This window comes from Oreochromis niloticus, linkage group LG12 (genome assembly GCF_001858045.2).
Source record: "Oreochromis niloticus isolate F11D_XX linkage group LG12, O_niloticus_UMD_NMBU, whole genome shotgun sequence".
In the NCBI taxonomy this organism is placed as follows: Eukaryota; Metazoa; Chordata; class Actinopteri; order Cichliformes; family Cichlidae; genus Oreochromis; species Oreochromis niloticus.
The window spans coordinates 30,824,807-30,851,175 of NC_031977.2; the positions used below are offsets into that span (position 1 = coordinate 30,824,807).

The 26,369-nt window shown below is 40.9% G+C and overlaps 2 protein-coding genes and 1 long non-coding RNA gene across 8 annotated transcripts; 1 reads left to right on the plus strand and 2 right to left on the minus strand.

Moving 5' to 3' along the window:
- Positions 1-788: 788 nt before the first annotated feature.
- Positions 789-3,191, plus strand: LOC109204384 (nuclear factor 7, brain-like). Its single transcript, XM_019365212.2, has one exon. The coding sequence runs from the start codon at positions 1,011-1,013 to the stop codon at positions 2,514-2,516; it is 1,506 nt and encodes a 501-aa protein (XP_019220757.1). The 5' UTR covers positions 789-1,010; the 3' UTR covers positions 2,517-3,191.
- Positions 3,192-4,686: 1,495 nt separating this feature from the next.
- On the minus strand, positions 4,687-8,209 carry LOC109204518 (uncharacterized). Its single transcript, XR_002064011.2, has 3 exons — positions 8,168-8,209; positions 5,524-5,684; positions 4,687-5,329 (listed from the first exon to the last, which is right to left on the minus strand). It is a non-coding gene; the product is annotated as an uncharacterized LOC109204518 (long non-coding RNA).
- Positions 8,210-8,420: 211 nt separating this feature from the next.
- Positions 8,421-26,087, minus strand: LOC106096971 (uncharacterized). 6 transcript variants are annotated; one of them, XM_025912042.1, is made up of 5 exons: positions 25,803-26,087; positions 19,483-19,515; positions 9,262-9,479; positions 8,960-9,047; positions 8,421-8,875 (listed from the first exon to the last, which is right to left on the minus strand). In XM_025912042.1, coding segments are annotated over exons 2-5 (687 nt in total). In that variant the 5' UTR covers positions 19,485-19,515; positions 25,803-26,087; the 3' UTR covers positions 8,421-8,496. The 6 variants fall into 6 exon arrangements, with proteins under 6 accessions (XP_025767827.1, XP_025767831.1, XP_025767829.1 ...); XM_025912046.1 differs by lacking the exon at positions 25,803-26,087 and adding an exon at positions 21,087-21,292; XM_025912044.1 differs by lacking the exon at positions 25,803-26,087 and adding an exon at positions 21,043-21,292.
- Positions 26,088-26,369: the final 282 nt, after the last annotated feature.

Below are 26,369 nucleotides of genomic sequence, written 5' to 3' on the forward strand. Positions count from 1 at the left end.
CAAATGTTCTGCTTTATTAATTCTAATTAAAAGTTACATAAAGTACATTATAAACTGTACATGATACTTATTTAGGTCACAGCAAATATAAAGCCACAGCTTTTTTTCTTTTTTTTTTAAATAGCCTCTTTTTAAAGTTATGTGATTAGGTTCAATCTTGGTTGTTTAACATATTCTCAGAAGAGAGAATGGGATTTTAAAGTGGAGAGTGCTGCATCTTTCCCTATACATAAATTATTGGTCTTTAAATACTAATTTTGATAAACGTCAGTTGGAAAAAACTTCATGTCACCTCACACTTTATAATGTCCTGGGTTCAAATCCATGCTGGGGGCTTTCTTTGTGGAGTTTGCTGTCACCTGTCCAGAGTGTAGCCGACCTTTAAACCTGACTCCTGGGATAGGTTCCAACACTCTGCCCCCAAATATATAAACAACTTCAGTACTACAGCTGTTGTATGAAACATAAAAAATGTGCAAAATACACTTCTTCACCAGTGTGTAGCTGTGGTAGGGTACCACAAGTGTTTTGATTTACAAAGAGTGAAAACTGATAACAAAAAGACCTCACAGTGAAATGTTCAAAGGGGTGAAAATGACACACAGTGAGGATAGGACTGAGGGAATTTTAATAAAAAGAAAATTGTTTATGACTAATTGTTGGCTTGAAAGAGGGGCTTTGAAAAGCTCAGTTAACAAAAATCATACGAGAACACATGTGAATATTATTTCTGCACAACTTAGGAGACACAGAGAAGCTATCAGCATGTCTGATGCAGTATTTCTTTAACACTGTGAGAAACTGCACCATCTAGTCAGGACAGAGTGAAACGGTGGGGTCATTGATTTCAGCTCCACCAGTAACAGAGTAAATGAAACCTAAAGAGTCACTTTGTCGCTTTGAGCGGAACACATTACATTAAAGGTTGGGATCTGTACGGACGAATACAAATTAGCTCAAAAGTCAAAGGGACTGTATTTAGGTGAGTCTTGTCCTTTAAGTTATCAGGGATGGCTGAGAAATTGCTTTTAGAAGGTTACCTGAGCTGCCATGTGTGTTCAGAGACTTTCAGAGATCCTGTGTCTCTGAGCTGCAGCCACAACTTCTGTTCAAGCTGCCTGCAGAAATTCTGGGAACAAGCTAAAAACAAAAACTGTCCCATTTGTAAAAGAAAATCTTCAAGAGATGAACCATCTATAAACGTTTCTCTCAAAGAACTTGCTGACTCATTTGCTAAGAGGCACAGTGAGAGCTTACCTCAACAAGAGGAGGAAGAGAAGGAGGAGGTGGTGTGTGATAAATATCCAGACGTCCCTTACTGGTACTGTGAGGATGAAGACAGAGCTGTGTGTCCTGTGTGTGAGTTTTCTCTCCACCAGAGTCACAAATTGGTTCCTGTAGAAGAAGCAGTCAGTGACCTGAAGGAGCAGCTGAAATCTGACTTAAAGTCTCTGCAGGACAAGAGGAACAAATACAAACAAGTGGAGGAAACATACAATGAAGTGATTCAACACTCCAAGAAGCAGCTGTTGTCCACAGAGAGGCAGATCAGAGCAGAGTTCAACAAGCTCCAGCAGTTCCTGAAAGAGGAAGAGGAGTCCAGACTGGCAGCTCTGAGGGAGGAAGAGGAGCAGAAGGGGAGGACTATCAGCAGAGAGATGAAGATGATTGAGGAGCAGATCTCCTCTCTGTCAGACAGCATCTCTGCTGTTGAAGAAGAGCTGCAGAAACACAGCGTGCCATTCCTCAGCAGTTATAAAGACACTCAGAGCAGAGCCAGAGCCCAGAGCTCAGTGTCAGATCCACAGCTGGTCTCAGGAGCACTGATAGATGTGGCCAAACACCTGGGCAACCTGTCCTTCAGAGTGTGGGAGAAGATGAAGGAGAAGGTCCACTTCAGTCCTGTCATTCTGGACCCAAACACTGCAAGTTGCTGGCTCTATTTGTCTGATGATCTGACCAGTGTGAGACGTGGAGACACAAAACAGCAGCTTCCTGATAATCCAGAGAGAAACACTTATTACATAACTGTTTTTGGCTCTGAGGGTTTCAGCTCAGGGAAACACAGCTGGGAGGTGGAGGTGGGAGACCATCCTAGCTATTTTGTAGGTTTAGCTAAAGAGTCACTTGACAGGAAGGGGATGTGTTTTGGCTCACCAGACTGTGGATTCTGGTGTTTATTGTATTGTAGTGGAAAATACTTTAACCGTGACGGTCAGCCTCTCACACTGAAGAAGAGTCTCCAGAGGATCAGAGTCCAGCTGGACTATGACAGGGGGGAGGTGTCCTTCTATGACCCTGAAGACATGACTCTGATCTACACCCACAGAGACACTTTCACTGAGAAACTCTTCCCATATTTCAGTTTTGGAGAGGATGGAAGTCGAAAAACATTTGATATCAAAATCTGTGAGACTGAGGTTTCGTTGAAAACTTGGAGGTCTAAAATTATTATATATTATATTATATTAAACAAAGTCATGAACGTAGTTTGCCGTAGTTCGTCCAGTTTGTAGTTTTTAAACAGTGCCCAATGAATCAGATAAATATCTGTAACTAATATGATATTTTATCTATCAAGGCCAATGTCTCCCAAATATAGCAGTGCTTTAACAGATTCAAATGGACAGTAATATATTTATATGAAACTCTAATCTCTGTTTTATAGCGTTGGGGAAATTGTGTTATTTTTCTTGTTAAATTTGTAATAACACACTATGTGTTACTGTGCAAAACGAATCCAATTGTGGACTTTAATGCAACACTTATTCTGCTGTAATGCACATCTGTGCAGATTACTGTCTCAAAATCTTCTGTATATTTTTCTGTTTTCTTCATACAAAGTAAATCTGGATCTCTATTTGTCTCTGTTTTAATACAACATAAATGTAACACTGGGAAGCAGAGTTACCTAACTGTGGATGCACATTGATGGCTGAACAGCAACATTTATTTCATAAATCTGTAAAATTTGTACAGTTGGAGCTGTTGTTTGTCCCAGTGTGTTTCTGGAAACTCCCACTTCATATTCCAGATGTGAAACACATCAGCACATTCAGGATTTTGTTGTGTTAACTGTGGATTTCCTGTTTTTTTTTTCTTCTTTTTTTAATGCAGGTATTGCAAATATGATAAAATGTCAAAATCATGAGTTTATTGATCTCTTGAGTTTTCTATCAATAAAAAATATAAACTCCTGGCTATAGTCTGATATTTCTTCAAAAACAGAATTTCATACTGAATTATAATCTGATAAATAACACCACAATAATCAGAAAAAACAGAGACATAGAGGATTAATATTATTGTACTGAAGAAATCCAAAGTGACAAAAAGAGACAAAGGGAAACTAGAAACAGCCACCTGAAGAGAAATGATGGAGTGAGTTTGGAAAGACACCCTGTGAAGAGAAGCCGTCTCAGTGATGTCCGTGCGGCTCAGGCAGTGACTGGAGATAGCAGACAGCAGAAGTTCAGAGTTCAATGATGCTTTATCTGACTAAATGACAGGAAGGCAGCAGAGTTCATGCTCAAATTAAGAGGACAACACTTCATGTAGTTTATGTGTATGACTGGACAGGTAATCAGTAGTTATTCATTCGAGCCCCTTGAAATTTGAATTTTGTTCATTTGTGCAGAGAAGAAAACGCTGACTTCAGCCTAAAACCACAGATCTTTAAAAGTAAATATCATTTTGTCATCCTGGGAAAGAGTGGTGTTTTAAATGTCGTCTTATTTTGCATGTGTAGCCCCAGCCAACATGTATATATGGGCCCCACCTGGTTTTTGCTCGGGCTGGATAAGTATCATGTGGGCATGGGTTCAAACTGGGCTTTTTGTATGGGGCCTACTTGGGTTTTTCACATTAAACCTATATGAGCAATCCCAAGTGGGCACTTTTAGTAGGTCCTAGCTGGGTCAAACATGGGAAACACTTAACTTGGTCCAAAATGGGAAACACACGTAGGACCCACTTGGTTTTTCCACCTGGGATAGACATGGGCAAACACAGTCATTTAAGGATAGGCTGTTGTTGTGTGCCCCAGGTGGGGCAAAGTGAGGTAATCAATATATGTTTTAGTATCGATGATACAGGTGGGGCCCACCTGGTCAAACTATATGGGTCACACATGGGCAAATGCAAGTCAGACCCTGAAAACATGTCTATGTGGGCCCCATATGGGTTATGTTAAGTTAATATGGGCTTATATTTTATGTGGGCTCAAGATTGTTTAGTATATATGGGACCCACTTGGGTTTCTAACATTAAATCCATATGGGTGGGCATCCAATATAGGTCCTAGTCAGCGTTGGGAAGGTTACTTTTAAAAGTGATAGAGCCTTTTATGGAGGCTCTATCACATAGTGTTCTCATTTAGGATTCTTCTTCTGTGAAGAGCCTGAGAAAGTGTTATTTGAATAAAGGAGGACTTATTCGAAACAAGCCCATCACAGATTGCACACAATCCAGGGAGTTGTGAAAGTCAAATTTTAAAAAGAATCTCAAAAGAAAGTAAGAACATAACTCTCTTTTATAACCTGCAGACGGCACCCATGGGGTACCATCCCAGCCAACATTTATATGTGGGGCCCATATGGTTTGGAAATGGGCCCCATATAGGTTGTCCGCGGGTTCCGTAATGGCCCCATGTTAAATGCCCATATAGGTGTTATGTTAGAAAAATTTGGGAACTAAATGGGCCCCAACTGGGCAAAGTACACAGAAACCCACCTAGGCCCCATTTTTCAAGTTCTTAGTGGGTACAACATGAGGAAAACATGAGCTAAAAATTTGGAATGGCATTATCAGTGGGTTCTGTAGTTGCATCTTACTTCTTGTTTGAATTGGCTAATTTCTGGCACTGGGTGGGTCCCATGTAGAAAAACAGCCACAAAATCAATTTAACAGACGGCCAATACGGCTTCTGTGACACAAAGACACTAAATATATTAAAGCTGACTGCAAACAGAAACATCAAGAGGGGACACAAAACACATTTTGTTCACATTTATTTTGTCCAACAACTGTGGGTTTAAGTAACTGTATACCAAGGAGTGTGAACTTAATAAACTAGAAATGTCAAACTACATTCAAATTGCTTAGAGTTGGAACTGTAGCAACATGGGAAAAAATAAGAAGGGAAACTCAGAACCTTGTCTTGAATCAGCAGGGGTGTCTGTTATGTTTTTTTACAGAGCCGTTAGTCTATTTTGTTCCCTTGCAGCCCTCAGTCCTCCTCTGTCTCTAGCTCCAGTGAACCATTTGCAGAGAGCTTTCTCTGTTTCTTGCAGGTTGACTTTTGCTGTCAAAGAATTCTTCTTCAGTGCCTCTGCAAATGAAGACGAAAAATGGGTAAGCCAAAGTAAAGTTAACCTTAGCTTACTTCCTTTGGTGATGATTTACAAAGAACAATGTTTTCACTTTCTTGCCTCAAATATATAAGATGGCACAATAACCAATCTCAGTTACACTTTCAAACACTTTATTAAAAAAGTTCAAGTGTCTCAAGTGAAACTAACTTACCATACACAACATTAAAGAGGCGCAAATCTCAGAACTTTTTTTTCCCCATGTCGACCAAGCAAGTTGTACTCCATGGCCAGCTCAGGTGATATGAGGAATTTCATCATCCTTCTTGTAGCATCGTCTACACTTGTTCCCCCTATATCTGCTACCATGGCAACCTGAGGGGAACATACAAAAAGGACAGATTAGATACTGGCATCTGGGTAGGATGCCTCCCTGGTGAGGTGTTTTGGGCACATCCAACCAGGAAGAGACCCAGAGGAACACCCAGGACATGCTAGAGGGACTATGTTTCTCGGCTGGCCTGGGAATGCCTTGGGATTCCCCTGGAGGAGCAGGGCCAAGTGACTGGAGAGGGCGAAGTCTGGGCCTCTCTACTTAGTACCGGATTGGGTCGCAGGGGGGAGCAGCCTAAGCTTAAGATAATGGACCAGGAATGGAGGATAAATGGATGCTTTACATATTACTTAATGTTAATTGTGTGGTGATAAAAAAAAAAAATACATTAAAAAAAATATGGTAGTAACACAAGCTAAACTGTTAAAAACTGAATTGAAGTTCCTTAATAGGGCTGGGTATGTCACTGATTTCTAGAGTCGATTCGATTCCGATTCACAAGGTCCCGAATCGATTCAATTCGGGGAAATTTTGTCTCAGACAGTCAGAAATACTATAAGTCTGATCACGTATAAGTACATTTCCATATTTTTATATCTATAAAGGAAAGATGACACTTGCGAGACTTGATCAAAGGTGTAAGCATCACAGTAGATGCCTTTGTATCAAAGTAACTGAGGATAAAACACAGAAAAACATGAAGCCGATTTTCTGGCCTGGGATTTTATAGCAGATGACCTTAAAAATATTCTGCAGTAGATCAAAAACGAAAGAAAACCATTAATCAACATCTGAACATTACCTGATGCTGCTGAAGTGAAGCAGAGCAAAGTTACAGAGGTTTTATTAGAGACACAGCTAAGCGTTTTGCAATTTTGCATAATTTTAAAAAGTTTAAATTTGTTCAGCAGGCCTATTGAAAGGCAGAAAGGCTTTCTCTTCGTAAGTGAAAGGGGGAAAAAAAGCGACAGCACTGTAAATGCAGAAAACACTGATTTTTAGATGGGAAACTGTTCTTGAAGAACACAGAGAGAGTGAGAGAGAGACAGCGAGCTCTGCGTGAAGTGTGATTTTACCATGGTGGAAAACCAAAACAGCAAAAGAAAGAGGGAATTCATGATGATGTTTACATGAAGCGAAATTTTCAGTGTAGTTTGGATCTTCTTTTGCTGCTGGTTCAGTCAATATTGTTTGGAGAGAGATAAATAGAATAGAATAGAATAGAATAGAATTCAACTTTATTGTCATTGCACATGCACATGCACAGGTACAGGGCAACGAAATACAGTTTGCATCCATCCAGAAGTGCTTTAGCCATGATATAGATATATTACAATATATATTAGCAATAATATAGATATGTAAGTATATTACAGAAATGGGTCTATTATGGTATGTTATAATGTACACGGTACGAAGTATGTTATGAATATTCTATAACTATAAGTATGTACAGGCTATGAACAGGATATAAATATGAAAAACTATACAGAATATGAAATAAAAAACTATACAGAAATATGAGATATACAGTTATACAGAAATGTGAACTATGCAAGTATAAATAAATAAAAAATATATATAATATAATAATATAAATAAAACCTGCAGCGTCAGAATCTAGCACAAAAAACACAAAGTGCCGTCGGCTGAGAAAGGCCACATCTCACTGATTCTGATCCGTCGGCGGGTCCGCGCTTTGTGTTTACATCTTTGTGCAGAATGCGTGTGCCTGCTCTCATTTACTTTCTCCAAACTAAAATAGGTTTTAATTGATAAATCTATAATCAAAACCCACCCCTATTCCTTACCCCTTTATCATTTACCCATAATGTTAAGCAGGACACCTGGAATTATTTTGTTGTTTTAGCTTTAAAAGTGTCATAAAATCAGCTGTGAGTGTGTGTGCTTTTATCCCTTTTTTCAGGATTACTTCTACTTTCCACATCTGTATACTATAAGAGTGTAATCAGGGATTAATAACAGAAAAGGGCAAAAAACAAACTTGAAGTTTTACTGTTTTTTTAACTGAAAAAGGCACTCAGAATGTACATGTTGGGCCCCTGCTAGAGCTCTGGTTGGAAGAGACAGGTTGGAAAAACCTGTCATCGGCGACGGGTTGGGGGATAAAGGGTTAAAATAAATAGGAACTGGCCAAAATTTGTATAAACTATCATAGCAGAACAAAAATAAGAAATCTATCCGTTATCAAAATCAGAATCAAATGCTTCATTAGAATTAAAAAAATGTAACTTTCTGGAAGGTAAACATCTGGTATAAAAGTAACATCTCAGAAAAAAAACATCATAGCAACAGAAAAACATGGTAGCAGATGTGATGGTCTCTGGCCTGCTTCGCTGCATCAGGACCAGTAAGACTTGCTGTGTTAAATGAAACCAATTATGCTGTATACCAAAAAAAAAATCATGAAGAAGAATGTCTTTCAGAAAATATATCAAAGAATGTTTTCTGACTACTGTATAGAGAACAGTGGCAAGCAGAATGGGGAGGGAAAAAAACTTACTACAGCAGACAGGGCGATCGTGGCTCAAGAGTTGGGAGTTCGCCTTGTAATCGGAAGGTTACCGGTTCGAGCCCCGGCTCGGACAGTCTCGGTCGTTGTGTCCTTGGGCAAGACACTTCACCCGTTGCCTACTGGTGGTGGTCAGAGGGCCCGGTGGCGCCAGTGTCCGGCAGCCTCGCCTCTGTCAGTGCGCCCCAGGGTGGCTGTGGCTACAACGTAGCTTGCCATCACCAGTGTATGAATGTGTGTGTGAATGGGTGAATGACTGGATATGTAAAGCGCTTTGGGGTCCTTAGGGACCATAAAAGCACTATATAAATACAGGCCATTTACATGAGACTGGAGTCCTCCAGTTTTCCATTAAGAGCCTCAACATCGTCTTGGGTTTTAAGAGGTAAAACAACCCCTTCAGGGACCGCCGTAACTGAACCATTTTTCTGCTTCAGCAAGGCATTTAACATCTTGCTATGAACCAGTTGAGTCTCCTTCACTTCCTCTAAAATGGCAAGGACTTTCGAGAACATGGCTCCACAAGTGGGGCTGGCGGCACTCCGGGCAGCGGGGGTGGCAACTACACTATTGTTTTTTCCAGAGGGTTGCTTAAGGAGTTGTTCTGGAGGCGTGGGTGGAAGTTCTTCATCTGAATCAGAAGGCTCACTTGATTCAGTGTGGCTGCTCAGTTGATTCTTCATCAGTTTAACACTTGGCCTAGAAAGGTTAAGCACAGAACATTTATGACACTGTTTCAGAAGGAAATAAACTTCATCTTGTTTGTATGCTAGTACCACTTACTTTCTTTTTCTTATGCCATTCTCATTGTCCGTCAAGTCTGATGAATACTCTGCTTGATGCAACTTTGCCCTGGCATTTGCATAAGTTGCTATAACATAAATTGTACAGAATATCACATGTAAGATACAATGTAAACAAGAAATAAATCTGCAAAAACAATGACAATGAAAAAATGGTTTCCAGTAATACAGGGCCATACATTTACAAAAGCCTCCAAGTAAAAAAAAAAAAAAAAAAGTGCATGTATAAACTTTTAAAGAAAAGGAAATACAGATGTAGTGTACAAATAAAGTCAAACTTACCTGCATTTCCCATGACACGGACATTGCAGAGTATCCAGTTGCTGGTTGGTGGTGTTCCTTCCTTTACAGCCTTTGTCACATTCACCAATGAGGCAGGAGGCCACCAGCATAATTTTCTCTCTGTATCATGGAACCACTCTGATGGAACGATGTCTACCTTCTTGCAGCCATCAGAGTCAACTTCATCCACAAACTCGACCACACTGAATGAAGACATCCTGTAAACACCATTAAGTTACATGCTGTGTAGCTGGGGCAAAGCTACAAATGCATAACGAAAAGGTAACAAAATAATTGGTTTTGTAAATTTAGTTACAGGAGCACTAGCAAGATGACCTGACAGTTTTGACAACACATGTACACCCAGAGATGTTGAATCAATAGGGTCGTTAAAAAACGCTGTTCCAGTCTCAAACAGTTCATACAAAACATGTATTTCTCCGATGAACAGCACAATGTTCCGCACAACTGCAACTTTGCCTTCAAGATCAAAACAATTTGTTCCATTGGAGGTGGAGATTATTTGATTTCCATGTCTGTACTTCTTGTACTGAAAAGAATGATGGACAAAAAATTCAGTCATCATAGGTCCAGATGTATGTGGCTGTGTGAGTTCACCCTCTGGCATTTTGCAAGACCTGTGAGGATACAATTGCTTTTCACAAACTCGTCTGACAATTTGCTGTACAGGATCCTGTGGTCTTCTCACCATCTTTTTTAACTGTCCCAAATAATTCTCAAATGGAAAACATGAAACCAAATCCAGAGGGCCATACTTTTTAGCATCATCTGCTAGGTGCAAAAGACTGTGTGTATTGTTAACTAAGAATTTAGTCCCATAAATCTTAGCAAAGTTGGCAACAAAGCATCTTAATAAATTTTTGGCATAATAACAGTAGTCTTTACACAAAGGAGACAAAAGTATCCTCATAGCAGATGACAAAACCAGGAAGTTCTTGTACTGTGGATTGCACAGTTTCTGGAAAAGCACAACTGGTCCAGTATACAACAAAAATTGTCTTAATTCTGTAGCTTTCCATTGTCTGTACTCCATTAGGGACCGTGGCTTTCTGGAAAACGTGCGTGGCAGACTTTGCCTACACTGTTTTAAGTGATCAGAAATGGCAGACAGAGTAGAAGTAGGAACCCGACACTGCAATGGTCCCTTAATCCACAGGGCAAGTAATTTACGTACAATACCCAAGAAAATTAAATGCATATAGTCTAAGGGAAAGGCTGAAACCATGCCAATGCCTAGCTCTTGAAGAGGTGATTTGGAGTTGTGGTGATCTTCATCTAACATTTCTTCAAACTGAGAATCTGATCTGAGACTTGAATCCATATCTGGAAAAATAACTTTCCCATCAACATAAACACCATACTGTGTACAGCGCTCACAAGAACTGTAGCCACCATGACCTTTGATGCATTTTAAATAAGCTCTAGCTGGGGTGTCACAGATAAAAGCATCTGGAAGGGGTACATTGAAGTGTTTTCCATTGAAAACAATACCAGTTTTTGTGACCTTTTTTAAGTCTTCTATAAAATCATGCGTATAGTCGTTCACCGACTCAGGTTTGCAGGGACCAGCATATATGCCTATCATGAAAACATTTGCTTGTGGTAGTTCAACTATCTTACCTAAAATAGGCCACAGATGCATATTAGAGCTCTTAAAGAGAGGCAAACCATCAACATTCACACCAATGGTTAATGTATCAGCTTTCAGTTCATGTTGAATTATCATTTTCAGTTCTGACAATACTGCACTTTCAAGACCAAAATGGTAGTAACTTGCCCTGCCAATCTGTTTCACTTCACAGTCTTTTAATGTACTGAGCAAAGTTCTGGGATCCTTTGGCAAATCTAGACCAAGCTCCAAAAGTATGGTTAAGAGCTCTGACAACACAGAATGAGACACATTTCGTTTTGCTGCCCATTCAGCAAGTTTCCTCTTAGCATCAGAGTTTGACTCCACATAGAGCTGGGCGATAGAACGATAACGATATGTATTGCGAAATAACTTTTTCTCGATAGAAAAATTAAACTATTGCGATAGGCCTCGTCTCTCTTGTCCTCTTAAAAAAAAAAAAAAGAACAGCCAATCCAAATTAAGTAGCGCAGAGCCGAACCAATCACAGCAGCAGCGTCATGTCACATGACTTGTTGGTTGTGCGCATGCGCCAACCAGTGTGCAGCCTGTTACAGTCGCTCCTGCTTTTTCTCTTAGTTTAGCTGTTTTCTTATGTTTTCTTTTTTTTTCTGACTTGTATTTTCATCCGTTTATTATCTTTTACTCAATCATGTGGATTGAGAGAGTTTTTGTTCTTCTGGTGGCCGTGGAACTATTACTTTTATCAAGGAACGGGACCGCGGCACATCTCCTACACGCGCGGACTGTTTACTCCAGAGATCAGCTGATCGCCCTGATGCCGGCCGGCTCGCTGGCCAGACCCGCAGAAGTACCAGCTGAAATTTGGAGGAAAACACATCGGGGATGGAGAGGTCAAGGACAGAAGAGAAGAAAGAAGGAGACGGTGAGACAGCGGAGGCTCAAAGCGAGGAGGAGGTATAAACCGTGTCTGCCGTCTATCGTAATGGGAAATGTGCGATCGTTATCGAATAAAATCGACGAGCTCTCAGCACTGGTACGGAGTCAGAGGGAATACCAAGAGTGTAGCCTGATGTGTTTCACTGAACCATGGATGCACCGGGACATTCCCAACGAGAATGCTTCCGTGGAAGGCTTCCACACTGTTCGGGCGGACAGGGACAGCATCGCTAGCGGTAAGCGGAAAGGAGGTGGGCTTGCTGTTTTAGTTAACAACCGGTGGTGTAACCCTGCCAACATAACAATCAAAGAAAGGATTTCTTGCCCGGACATTGAACTGTGTGCTGTTGGACTCAGGCCGTATTATTTACCCAGGGAATTATCTCATGTCATCTTGGTGGCTGTTTATGTTCCTCCCTCTGCTAACCCCACAGCTGCATGTGACACTATCCACTCTGCCATAGCCCGGTTACAGACTCAGCACCCGAGTGCCTTTATTGTGATCTCGGGTGACTTCAACCATGTATCACTGGACAACACACTACCAACATTCAGACAATACGTGGACTGTCCGACCAGGGGAGAAAAAATTCTAGACCTACTGTATGCTAATGTCAAGGATGCATACAGCTCCTCCTCCCTTCCCCCACTTGGTAGGTCAGATCATAACCTGATTCACCTCACCCCCCCGCTATGTGCCAATTGTGAGGAGGGAACCTGTGACCACGAGGAGCGTTAGGAGGTGGTTAGAGGAGGCCTTAGCGGAACTACAGGGCTGTTTCGAGGTGACCGACTGGGAAACACTCTGTGAGCCTCACGCCGAGGACATCAATAGGCTTACTGAGTGTATCACAGACTACATAACTTTCTGCACCGACTCCATTGTTCCAGCTCAGACTGTTCATTGTTACCCAAATAACAAGCCGTGGGTGACTAAGGACATCAAAGCCCTCCTCAACAACAAGAAGAGGGCTTTCAGAGGGGGCAATAAAGAGGAGGTGAGGAAGGTCCAGGTGCTACTAAAGGACAAAATCAGAAAGGCTAAGGACAATTACAGGAGGAAGCTGGAGTGGAAACTCCAGCAGAACAGCATGAGAGAGGTGTGGAGAGGCATGAAGACCATCACTGGATTCAGGCCAACCAACAGCAGGGGAGCTGAGGGAGGTGAGAATAGAGCAAACGAGTTGAATCTGTTTTTCAAAAGATTCGACACCACAGTGTCTACTCACACCCCCACAACCTCACCTGTAGTCAGCCTGGAATCCAGAGCCACATCACTGTGCCAGCCTCTCTCTTCACATGGCGCTGTTGCCTCCTGTGAGATTCCTGACACCCCTCCCCCACCCATCACCTTCACTCAATACCAGGTTGAGAGGCAAATGAGGAGACTTCACTCAGGCAAGTCTGCTGGACCAGACAGAGTGAGTCCCCTCGTCCTCAAGACCTGTGCCCCCCAGCTGTGTGGAGTCTTTCATAAACTGTTTATGCTGAGTCTGAGTCTGCAGAGGGTACCAGTGCTGTGGAAGACATCATGCCTCGTCCCTGTACCAAAGACGCCACGTCCCAGTGGCCCCCAGGATTACAGGCCCGTGGCACTGACCTCCCACATCATGAAGACCCTGGAAAGGCTCATCCTGGACCAGCTGCGACCCATAGTAAGACCACATCTGGATCCCCTTCAATTCGCTTATCAGCCTCGTCTCGGAACTGAGGACGCCATCATCTACCTGCTCAATCGTGTCTACACCCATCTGGACCAGCCGGCGAGCACTGTGAGGGTCATGTTTTTTTACTTTTCTAGTGCTTTCAATACCATCAGGCCGACCCCTCCTGGGTGATAAGTTAGCAGCGATGCAGGTGGATGCTTCTCTGGTGTCCTGGATTGTTGATTACCTGACAGGAAGACCACAATATGTACGTCTCCCACAGTGTATGTCTGACAAGGTAATCAGCAACACAGGGGCACCACAGGGGACCGTCCTCTCCCCCTTCCTCTTCACCCTCTACACCACTGACTTCAGCCACTGCACAGAGACCTGCCATCTTCAGAAGTTTTCTGATGACTCTGCGGTGGTTGGATGCATCAGCAGGGATGATGAGTCAGAGTACCGGGCTGTGGTCGACTCCTTTGTCACGTGGTGTGAGCAGAATCATCTGCAGCTCAACGTGGCAAAGACCAAGGAATTGATAGTGGACTTCAGGAAGACCAGGAAACACTTGACCCCTGTTTCAATCCGGGGGGGTCAATGTTGACATTGTGGAGGACTATAAATACCTTGGAGTACACATTGACAATAAACTGGACTGGGCTAAAAACACCACAGCACTTTACAGAAAGGGCCAGAGTCGTCTCTATTTTTTGAGGCGACTGAGGTCCTTCAACATCTGCCAGAAAATGCTGAGGATTTTCTGTGAGTCTGTTGTGGCCAGTGCGATCCTCTATGCTGTTGCATGCTGGGGGAGCAGGCTGAGGGTAGCAGATGCCAACAGACTCAATAAACTGATCCGTAAGGCCAGTAATGTTGTGGGGATGGAGCTGGACTCCCTCAAGGTGGTGTCGGAGAGGCGGATGTTGTCCAAGATAAAGACAATGTTGGATAACACCTCCCACCCACTCCATGACATGCTGGTCAGTCACAGGAGCACGTTCAGTGAGAGACTGAGAGTACCGAAAAGCACCACTGAACGACACAAGAAATCATTCCTGCCTGTGGCCATCTCCCTGTACAACGCATACACTTAACACACTGTTTACTGCTACAGCTACACATGTTTCTTTTTCTTTTTCAGCTATTTATTAATAAGTGACTTTATGTGTGTGTATATATATATATATATATATATATATATACACATTATATATATATGTCTATATTGTACTATTCTTAGTTAGCGTATTGTCTGTCTTGTTAATGTTTGTTAATAATGGAGCACTGTAACAAAAAATAATTTCCCCCAGGGATCAATAAAGTATTTTGATTCTGGTACAGCACAAGTGCCAAGGCGCACATGTGTATTTGTTTGGGAAGCAGCCAGCCGGGCTGCCCAGGTAATGGAGGAAATGAGTGCGCCGACTAGAGAAAAATCAACCGAGAGCATGAGCGAAGGTTACCGAAGAAAAAACAGATGATGGTTCCAATGCCGGAGAGCTTGTCGAACGGAAAGGCCATAGAAGTTCCGTAGTGTGAAGGTATTTTGGCTATTTCAAGTCTGACAAAAAACAGAGTAGCGTGCACTGTAAATTGTGCCGAAAGCAAGTCTGGAAATACAATAAAGCGGTGCATGCTCAATCTCTGACTGAAAGCGCTAATTCGCCATTCGGCTTTTGTCAGACTAAAGTAACTGTTAAAACTGTTTGACAAGCTAAGCTATACAACAAGGAGAGATTGAGAATTTCCTTTTAGTTCTCAGTTTATTTGATACTGACAAAAGTTAGTCAATTTTGTCTGTTCTTCTGTAAAACAAACTAAGATTTATTTTTAGAATTAAAATTTTGTTTCTAAGTGGAATTGACAATTTAGTACTCTGTTTTGTTTGTTCTATTTTGAAACTTAAACGCTTTAGCGGCTGCCCTTTGTGTAGTTTGCAATATTTGCCTTTATTTATCTGAAACTGAAGTCTCATGTTCCTTAAGTACATCTACCCTGTTGAACTTATTATGGGAAATAAATATTTAAATCAAAACAAGCTGCTGATTATTTCACATTTTACTTGTGAGCAACGGCACATTTAAATCTTACAAATATAGTTATTTGGCTTATATCGTGATATATATCGTTATCGCCTGAAATGAAAAAAACATATCGTGATATGAAAAAATCTTATATCGCCCAGCTCTAACTCCACATCAGGAAAGTCACAGTTTGGTTCTTCATCCGCTTCACTATCCATGTAAAAGTCATCACTATTAAAATCCAGAGGTAAATCTTCATCCAAGCTGTTACTCGAATATTCCTCTGCATTGTCCTCTGCCTTGTTGATAGTCTCATCTTTATTTTCTATATCTTCAATATTTTCCACTGTTTCATCCACAATCGAATGTTTGTTCGCCACATCTTCAGTGTATTGCAAAGCCTGGTCCATGGCCTTCTCTGCAAGTTCCACAGCATCTAAAGCAAGGCTCTTTAAATGCTGCTGAACTCTAACTTTAATTCTTCTTCTCCTCGTCCGTGATTTGGCAAGAAGATAACCCATTTCACTAAAATACACAGAAGATTGTGTGCAGAATAGAAGTGTGAGCCATTTTCACACATACTGCAATCCAAAAAATTGCAGAAGATATTCTGAAGAGGAATACAGTGGCTTGCAAAAGTATTCGGCCCCCTTGAACTTTTCCACATTTTGTCACATTACAGCCGCAAACAGGAATCAATTGTATTGGAATTCTACGTGAAAGACCAATACAAAGTGGTGTACACGTGAGAAGTGGAACGAAAATCATACATGATTCCAAACATTTTTTACAAATAGATAACTGCAAAGTGGGGTGTGCATAATTATTCAGCCCCCTTTGGTCTGAGTGCAGTCAGTTGCCCATAGACATTGCCTGATGAGTGCTAATGACTAAATAGAGTGCACCTGTGTGTAATCTAATGTCAGTACAAATACAGCTGCTCTGTGACGGCCTCAGAGGTTGTCTAAGAGAATATTGGGAGCAACAACACCATGAAGTCCAAAGAACACAGCAGACAGTTCAGGGATAAAGTTATTGAGAAATTAAAAGCAGGCTTGGGCTACAAAAAGATTTCCCAAGCCTTGAACATCCCACGGAGCACTGTTCAAGCGATCATTCAGAAATGGAAGGAGTATGGCACAATTGTAAACCTACCAAGACAAAGCCGTCCACCTAAACTCACAGGCCGAACAAGGAGAGCGCTGCAGAGAAAGAGAAAGAGAGAAATGCAGCCAAGAGGCCCATGGTGACTCTGGACGAGCTGCAGAGATCTACAGCTCAGGTGGGGGAATCTGTCCATAGGACAACTATTAGTCGTGCACTGCACAAAGTTGGCCTTTATGGAAGAGTGGCAAGAAGACAACCATTGTTAACAGAAAATCATAAGAAGTCCCGTTTGCAGTTTGCCACAAGCCATGTGGGGGACACAGCAAACATGTGGAAGAAGGTGCTCTGGTCAGATGAGACCAAAATGGAAGTTTTTGGCCAAAATGCAAAACGCTATGTGTGGCGCAAAACTAACACTGCACACACTCTGAACACACTATCCCCACTATTGGTCTTTCGCGTGGGATTCCAATAACATTGATTCATGTTTGTGGCTGTAATGTGACAAAATGTGGAAATGTTCAAGGGGGCCGAATACTTTTGCAAGCCACTGTATGTGGAAACATTGTTTGTAAAAAACACTTCAGCCAGAGTGGAGATTTTCCATCAATCTACACTGTAAAATGTATAAATCAGCAAGTGATAAATTATCACTGTTGCTGGTATTTTCTCAAAGAGTTGTATGTGATAGAAATTGCTGTTTATAGTCCTCCTGTACATCTGCATGTTGCTTCCCGATTAAAATCTATAATTGTGGGGATTCATATTCATGTGATACTTATAACAACAGTTATCAAGTATACCAATTTAACTTTGCTGATGTGCTTGAAGGAAAATTGTTATTTACATGTATTTCCCTGTTCTGCCTTTAATTTTGAGGAGTTCCTTCTAGCTGTTACAGTGCACCTAAAACAAAAAAAATCTGCTGTGATTTACATTTGTTGAATGAGCAATTTTGTAAAATAACAGTATTTTTGTGTGCACAGCTTACAAAACTGTACTGTAAGGCATGCTCTGATTGCATGCTAAAATGTTGTTGCTTAAAAATATAATCTGTAATGCATGATAATTAATAACATCAGCAGAAAGACTTATTAAAAAGTAGATACACAATTTCTATAGAAAAACACCCAGTTGATTTTTGTTCCTATGAATACCAGCATCTTAAACAACTCCAACAACCATGATGAAAAACGCTTTCCTGCTCCCCTCACCATCAGCTGATTAACACTGAGCTGCGCAAAATAACTGCCCATGAACTGAGAAAAGTCAAGCGTGCAGCTGCCAAGATGCCACTTGCCACCAGTTTGGCCATATTTCAGAGCTGCAACATCACTGGAGTGCCCAAAAGCACAAGGTGTGCAATACTCAGAGACATGGCCAAGGTAAGAAAGGCTGAAAGACGACCACCACTGAACAAGACACACAAGCTGAAACGTCAAGACTGGGCCAAGAAATATCTCAAGACTGATTTTTCTAAGGTTTTATGGACTGATGAAATGAGAGTGAGTCTTGATGGGCCAGATGGATGGGCCCGTGGCTGGATTGGTAAAGGGCAGAGAGCTCCAGTCCGACTCAGACGCCAGCAAGGTGGAGGTGGAGTACTGGTTTGGGCTGGTATCATCAAAGATGAGCTTGTGGGGCCTTTTCGGGTTGAGGATGGAGTCAAGCTCAACTCCCAGTTCTACTGCCAGTTTCTGGAAGACACCTTCTTCAAGCAGTGGTACAGGAAGAAGTCTGCATCCTTCAAGAAAAACATGATTTTCATGCAGGACAATGCTCCATCACACGCGTCCAAGTACTCCACAGCGTGGCTGGCAAGAAAGGGTATAAAAGAAGAAAAACTAATGACATGGCCTCCTTGTTCACCTGATCTGAACCCCATTGAGAACCTGTGGTCCATCATCAAATGTGAGATTTACAAGGAGGGAAAACAGTACACCTCTCTGAACAGTGTCTGGGAGGCTGTGGTTGCTGCTGCACGCAATGTTGATGGTGAACAAATCAAAACACTGACAGAATCCATGGATGGCAGGCTTTTGAGTGTCCTTGCAAAGAAAGGTGGCTATATTGGTCGCTGATTTGTTTTTGTTTTGTTTTTGAATGTCAGAAATGTATATTTGTGAATGTGGAGATGTTATATTGGTTTCACTGGTAAAAATAAATAATTGAAATGGGTATATATTTGTTTTTTGTTAAGTTGCCTAATAATTATGCACAGTAATAGTCACCTGCACACACAGATATCCCCCTAAAATAGCTAAAACTAAAAACAAACTAAAAACTACTTCCACAAACATTCAGCTTTGATATTAATGAGTTTTTTGGGTTCATTGAGAACATGGTTGTTGTTCAATAATAAAATTATTCCTCAAAAATACAACTTGCCTAATAATTCTGCACTCCCTGTATCAGTAAAAACCTTCCTATAAAGTATAGATTTCAATTCAATTCACCTTAATGAGCTGCACTACTTACAGTCCTGTGAGCTCTGGTTACTGACAGCAGGTGTGAATGTTTGGAGTCCTAAACTCAGATAGAGATTAGAATAACAAGGGAATGTAAAATGGTTTGATGCACCTGACAGCAGCAGCTCAGAGAGAACTCCAATTGTGAGGGGAGGAGCAAAACTGTCAGAGTTGTGGGACAAGTGAAGAGACCACTGTTGGCATTATTGTTAGCACAAAACATTGAAATTTCAATAGATGTCTAATTATGAAATTGGTCATTGACTCCTGCAGCTAAATAAACATTTATACCGATTACCAGAAAAAAAAATAGTAATGCACTCCTTTCACAGATGTCCCATTAACCATCACTTTTCAAAATAATCTGTGCAAGCTATTGAATATGGCTAATAAGTAGTACAAATAATATGAAAATGACTTACATGTCCAAGATGGTGTTTGAGATCCCAAAGAATCTAAATGTCATAAGGAAATAAAAGAAAGTACATGAGAAAGAAAAAGTTGCAAACATTTCCATTTTTTCCAGGATAATTCAATATGAGAGATTTACTTACTAATGCACAAAATGAACAGTGTAATTATAAGTTTGAAATGCACTGCAAGTGTTTATATGGTAAACTGATCAACTCCAGCAGCAAACACTGGCAGTGCAAAAATGTACCTAACTAGCTGACAGACTTTAAAGTCACAGGAAGATATATATAAATGGTGACATATCCCAGAACAAATCTGAACATAAAAATATTATTAATTGTCTATCTTCAGCAATAACTGCCCTGGCCAAACATTTTTCAGTAACCAATAACTAGATGGAACAGCACAGCACTAAGGTTATGTCCACACGTACACGGGTATTTTTGAAAACGCAGATTTTTCTGTGCGTTTGCACCTTTCGTCCACACGTAAACGGCATTTTCGGTCACTGAAAACGGAGATTTTTTTGAAAATCATGCCAGGGTGGAGATTTTCGAAAACTCTGTTTTTGCATTTACGTGTGGACGAGGGAAACAGAGGAAACGCAGCATCAAAGGTGTGCGCCTTTTTTGACGTCCCACTGTGCGCCAGGGTATTGCTTCGGTGAAATGAATTTCTACAATGGCGGACTTAGACAAAATACCATTACTGTTAATTTTACTCTATGCAGTGTTTCAATGCTTACATAAACACACAGTTACTGTCCCTCCACACATAGGACTCAGTTCTGCTTCTATGCGCCATCTTTGTTTACTCTTTCCCACCCAGGCTCCTAGACTTCTGATTGGCAAACATTTCTACACGGTTAGGAATATATCGCCACCTGCTGCTTTGGCATGTTCCTAGCAGCGTTTTCCTTCGTTTTTGGCTTTTACGCGTGGACGGGATTTTTTCTTTTTTTTAAACGAAGACAGAAAATGTCCGTTTTCAAAATTACCCATGTACGTGTGGACGTAGCCTAAGAGAGTGATCCAGGCAGTGTTTAAGCTGAAAAAGCAGTGTGTTTCTTCCCCCCCCTTTCTTTTTGCACACCATAAATGCATATCTGGTAACATTACCGTAGACGTGACCGGTAGGTTCACGTTCAGATCATGAAACCATTTAAGCTGCAGGCATCTACTGCGGTAATTTAAACAATCATCTCATATTTTACACCCCTATAAAGTGAGCTTGCCACATTGCACATGTAAGATATACTTCACAAAACTAAAAGTGGCCAAACATATTAATATCAATTAAATATGAATATTACTATTTCTTAAGTTGTTTTTTAAATAAAAATGTACACACCAGCTATCATTCGGTCTTACTAGTTCCTCCGTCATGTCTCGCATTTTTTTTTAATTTATTAAGGTTTCATTTTAAAAACTGGAGACATGAAAGGTGTTTGCTTTTAGTGGCATCTAAAGTCCCCTCCAAAAATCAACAAGACAAGAAAAAAGTTTTTGTCTGAATCAGTCTGCACATCTAAGCTAGCTTCATGGCCAGATGTCATCAGTCTGAAATACCGTTCAAACGTCCGGCTCGACTGTGTCACGCCAGCGTATTGTACCTGCTTAATTTGGACTGTTTTCAAAGTATCTGAAAAAATTAAAAACAAAACAAAACAAAATTGTGCATTTCAATCCGGTTGTTAAGTTTGACGTCACTAGCCGTGTCTGGGCCTAAACTCCGCTGCAGGTCCATATATCCAACGATCACTATGGCATTACTGAGAGTTGAAAAACTGTCTAAAGTCATTCATCTTTAATAAAATGATCAGCGTTCTGCTCTACCAGGTGTAACAATTGAGTTTAACATCCAGGCATCCATGAAAACGGAATTTATGACATTTAACGGAGTTAGAAGTTAGCAGGAAGTTAGCTCGCTAGCTTCTATCTAAATACAATACAGCATGTCCTGACTGCGGGGTTTTGGAAACAAATTAAAACGTACAGCTCTGTTATCACTTCCAACATAAATGAAGACAGAAAACTAAACAGCCGTGACGTTTGTAGGGTTACTGAAGTTTGGCTAGCTGGTATATAATGATGTGCTACGTGACCGCTAGCGACACAGCTATGTTAGCATAATATAAACAAGCTAACTTTTTTTCCACTCGATAAAAGTTAACGTGAGTGTTCTCGGTGGTCAGGAACAAATGGCAGGATGCTGTAAAATGGCCAAACTTCAGCCAGGAGAACAACTGAGATAATCCATCCACAATACGAGGTTAGTCATTCATATACTGCTGCATGGGCTGGGCTGTAGTTACATCCTAAGGTTTTAAAAACTGAGCTTAAATAAATGATTAGCGGTAATAAAAGCCGGGGGAGGTCAACAGTGATCACTGACTGTTTTAGGAGCTTTTTAAGGTTAAATAGAAGAAAATACAAAACATTAAACATGTTAACAACACAACAATAATAATGGATTTGATTTCATATAGCGCTTTTCAAGGCACCCAAAGCACTTTACAATGCCACTATTCATTCACTCTCACATTCACACACTGGTGGAGACAAGCTACTGTTGTAACCACAGCTGCCCTGGGGCAGACTGACAGAAGCGAGGCTGCCATATCGCGCCATCGGCCCCTGTGGCCAACACCAGTAGGCAGTAGGGTAAAGTGTCTTGCCCAAGGACACAACGACCAGGACAGAGAGCCCGGGGATTGAACCAGCGACCTTCCGGTTGCAGATACGCTTCCCAACCCCCTGAGCCACGGTCGCCCCTAGCCTTACAAAAGCATTACTAAACGCAGACTACCTTAGGCCCGGAAGTAGGATTCGTCACGTCATCACTTAACAACCGGATGGCCATTATCGGAGCATGCGCAGATTTACGCACAGCTTTCCTTTGATCCTTTGATCCTTTGAGATCAAACAACGCTGACGTCAACGTCGCGGCCACAAAAGTCCATAAATACCTCCTCTTCACCTTTGCAAACACAGTTTCAGTTGGAGCATTTTCAGAAACAGTGAGTTGTAGGTGTAAGGACATGCACGAGAAGAATTTGAAATCTGATGAAAATATGGAAGAGCTTGAAAGAGTGACTCAACAGTCAGAAGACTTCACAGCTCTGCAGGCTAAAATGCAGGAACAAGTGAAAACCATTCAGACGATGCACCATGACTTTCAGCAAAAGCAAGCATCTCTCTTTGAGAAGAACAGCAGCATTGCTGCTCAGTTGTCCCAGATTGAAAGTAAGAGAAACGAACAAAGGAAAGAGATCGCAAATCTCAAGAAAGCTTTAGAGAGTCTTGAGTACCAAGAGGGAGAAGCTCATCATAAAACAACAAAAAAGGATGAGATAATACAAAAACAGAATAGGGGAATAGTACAAAACCAGGAACTGATAGTTGAGCTGAAAAAAGAAACATGTATTCTGAAAGAGCAGCTTAGGCAGAGGGACAGTGAAATCCTGATCCTGAAACAGGAGAAGGACAGTCTGTCTGCCGCGCTCGCAAAGCTTCAGAAACACGAGGCCCCTCTGAAAGAAACTCTGTGGAATCAGAAAACACAGACCGAAAATCTGGAGGAAGAAAAAGACAAAGTCCTGGAAGATCAGAAACTGGTGAAGGACACAAAAGAAATGCAGAACAAACTGGACACGCAGAGAAAAGAATTAGTGGAGGCTGAGACGGAGATAGAAGACACGGCAACCCCAGAGTCCTCCTCATTAGAAATGCAGGAGGTGTATCAGAGCGCCGAGAAGAGCGGAGTCAACACGAAAACACTGAACATGGGGGAAAAGTTGTGTGTCCACAGAGTTATTCAGTTGGTGGTTTCACAGGCCATAGAAAAAGTCTCTTCTAAATACAAGCTCTTCACAGAGCGCCTGACTCCTGACTGCATCAGCGATCGCCTGATTGAGAGAATCTGGCCTGAAATTGAGCTGAAACATTTGGACCTATCCCCAAAATGGCTGAAAAAGATAGACAAGGCCATTCTCAAGGATCTTTGCAAAACACACAACTGCAAGGAAAAATATCTGATTTTTAATCTGAGGGAACAGCTTGATAATATCACTGTCCCAACCTTCACCAAACACCTGTTGGCTTTACCAAGAAGAGTACTCAGTGTCTCTAAAAACAGGGAAGAGTACAAGGAAGTGGTGAAAAATTTCACAGAAGATCTGGTAATGCACATTATAAGCCAAGAAAATGAGACAGCGATATGGCATCCAGGAACATTAGATTTCATTATACAGAGGCTTTCCCATAAGATCTGGAACAAAGTTTTGTCCAAAAACTACAAAATGTCCTTAGAGAACATTGAACAGCTCAGCCTGACGGTGTGCAACGAACTCCATGACAGGTGGCCTTCTCCAGTCTTCTTAATGAAGTTAGACAACCCAGAGTTTGACGAAGCAATCGTCAAAAGCTTCAAAACACATGCCAAACTGAGGAGCCAAAATGTCATCGTTAGGGCTTTCTCATGTGCACGCTAAAATTGAACTGAAACGTGCAGTTTCTCATCCAAACTGCACGAGTGACAAAACTCTTAAATTGGCTTAAAATATGCATTTACATTGGGCAATCTAAATTTCATTTTAAAACCAGAGTGGTTAAAAATAACCACTCTTCTTTTCCCAACTTCCTTCCCTCATCACCAACTGGCCGAGGCAGATGGCCACCCCATCCCAGAGCCTGGTTCTGCCGGAGGTTTCTCACTTTTAAAAGTGAGTTTTTCCTCCCCACTGTCGCCAAAGTGCTTGCTCTAGGGGGTTGGAGTTTTTGTGCATTATTGTAGGGTCTTGACCTTACAATATAAAGCACCATGAGGGAAGTGTTGTTGGGCTTTGGTGCTGTTTCTTAACTCAAAATGTCCAATTACAACAGGACATTTTGAGTTAAGAAACAGCACCAAACCACTAAACAAAAGAAAATAAAAATTAATAATAAAACATCAAAATAAAAAAAAATGAATTTGTGCTTTGTTCTATTTGCTGTAAATTTGCTAAGAATGTCATATCAGATTAGAATTGTGTGTCTCAATATCATGTATCATAGCATCATTGTGTAGGCCAGTTTGAAGTGGATGTCATAGTAATGTCTTTCTGTACGTGTGTACAAACCAGTGGTGAAAAAACACAGGAGCTACGCAAAGAATATTTTCACCGAACTGTCTTTTCTGTCTGCCAGTGTGTCATGCAGTTTTCAACATTAAAGACCTTGGCAAAGAAAAAAGGTTCCCCACTCCAGCTCTTGGGAATCCATATACCCTTCATATCAATATTACTTTCAGACAACAATTAATTATTTACATTTTTAGTAAAAAGCCTTCAACCTGGTTATATTTAAATTTATTTAGATTGTGTTCACCCTCAGACTGACACATCTGAATTCAAACTGATAAACAGGATTTAAAAGGAGGGAGCGATGGACACTGAGCAGCAGATCAGTCCGTGTAAAAACAGGACATAAGTTTAAGGGACAGGGGGGATAATTTGATTGTGATCATTTTTGATCTGACTCAGTGGTGCTGGCTTCTCTCCCGGACACATCTTTCCTTTACATGAAGGTCACTGATATAGAATAGAATAGAATAGAATAGAATAGAATTTTATTAATCTCTATGAGAAGGTCCATTTATTGTTCATTCTTGAGGATGTGGTTTCTGTGTCTGTTCTTTCTATCCTCACATGCAGCTCAACTTTAAAAAGCAGTGCAGCTGCATGGTTGCACATGATTGTTTCCTATTGTGATGGCTGCAGTTACAGCCACAGATTTTGGGTAATATCTGCCAAACATCACAGTGCTACAATAGAGACTTATACATACCACTACACTAATGCAGGGCTGCACAATCAATCATGTAGATTCCTGATCTATTATGTTTAATGACATCAGTGCCATTTCAGTCCTAACTGTGCAGCCCTGATCAATAATCTGAATGGAAACTGGTTCTTCTTTACACTGATTAACTGCTGATGTCTCTGACTGGATTGTCTGTTTGATTTGACACTTAAGTTATTGTGTAGTTACATTAGAACCATCAGTCTGCCACCAGTGTGTGATTGTGCTTTATTTTGTAAATGGACTGGTACTTACATGGTACTTTTGTATTATATTTGCACATTTTAAGTACATTTTACTACAAGCCTCACTTACCCATTCACACTCTATGCCTATGCAGTTTTATCCTAACATGCACACACACACACACACACACACACACACAGTCATCTGGGTAAAATCAGGGTTCAGTATCTTGCAGGAGGAGGAGACAGGATTGAACTGCTGACTCTCTGATTAGTAGATGACTCACTGACACAAAGACTCACCATCCCTTTGAGTAACTGCACCCTTGCTGAAGCTCATTCACTCATTGAAGTGCCTCTGATAAAGTAGGTCTTACAAACGGTGACCATCTGAAGCTGAAAAAAAGAGTAGAAGAACTCAGGTTAGTGATGTGAAAACCTCTAATGTCACAAATCTGTCAAAGAGGTGGTGAATGCTGTGATGCTGTGTAATTCATGGGTCAGACTCATGTAAACTAAAGGAACATCTAAACAATTTAAAGATACAGGGTACACACACACAAAAAAAGTTTTTCTAACACATTACATGATTAAATTCAATGCTATGTTCTAAATATATTTTTACAACAGAGACACATTATGCATAAAAAAGAAGATGTAATTCATATGATTTGTTGTTGTTTGTTTGATTTTTGGTTTACAAGCAATTAACAGAAAAACATTGGACCTCTGAGAAGAGGAGCTAAAAGTTCTTAAATATATATCAGTTTAGCCAAAATTGTAGCATAATTTATATAGTCACACTTAAAATTTCACCACAGTTTCACATGGTTCTTCTTTAGCATGGAATTTTCCTTTAACATTTATAAC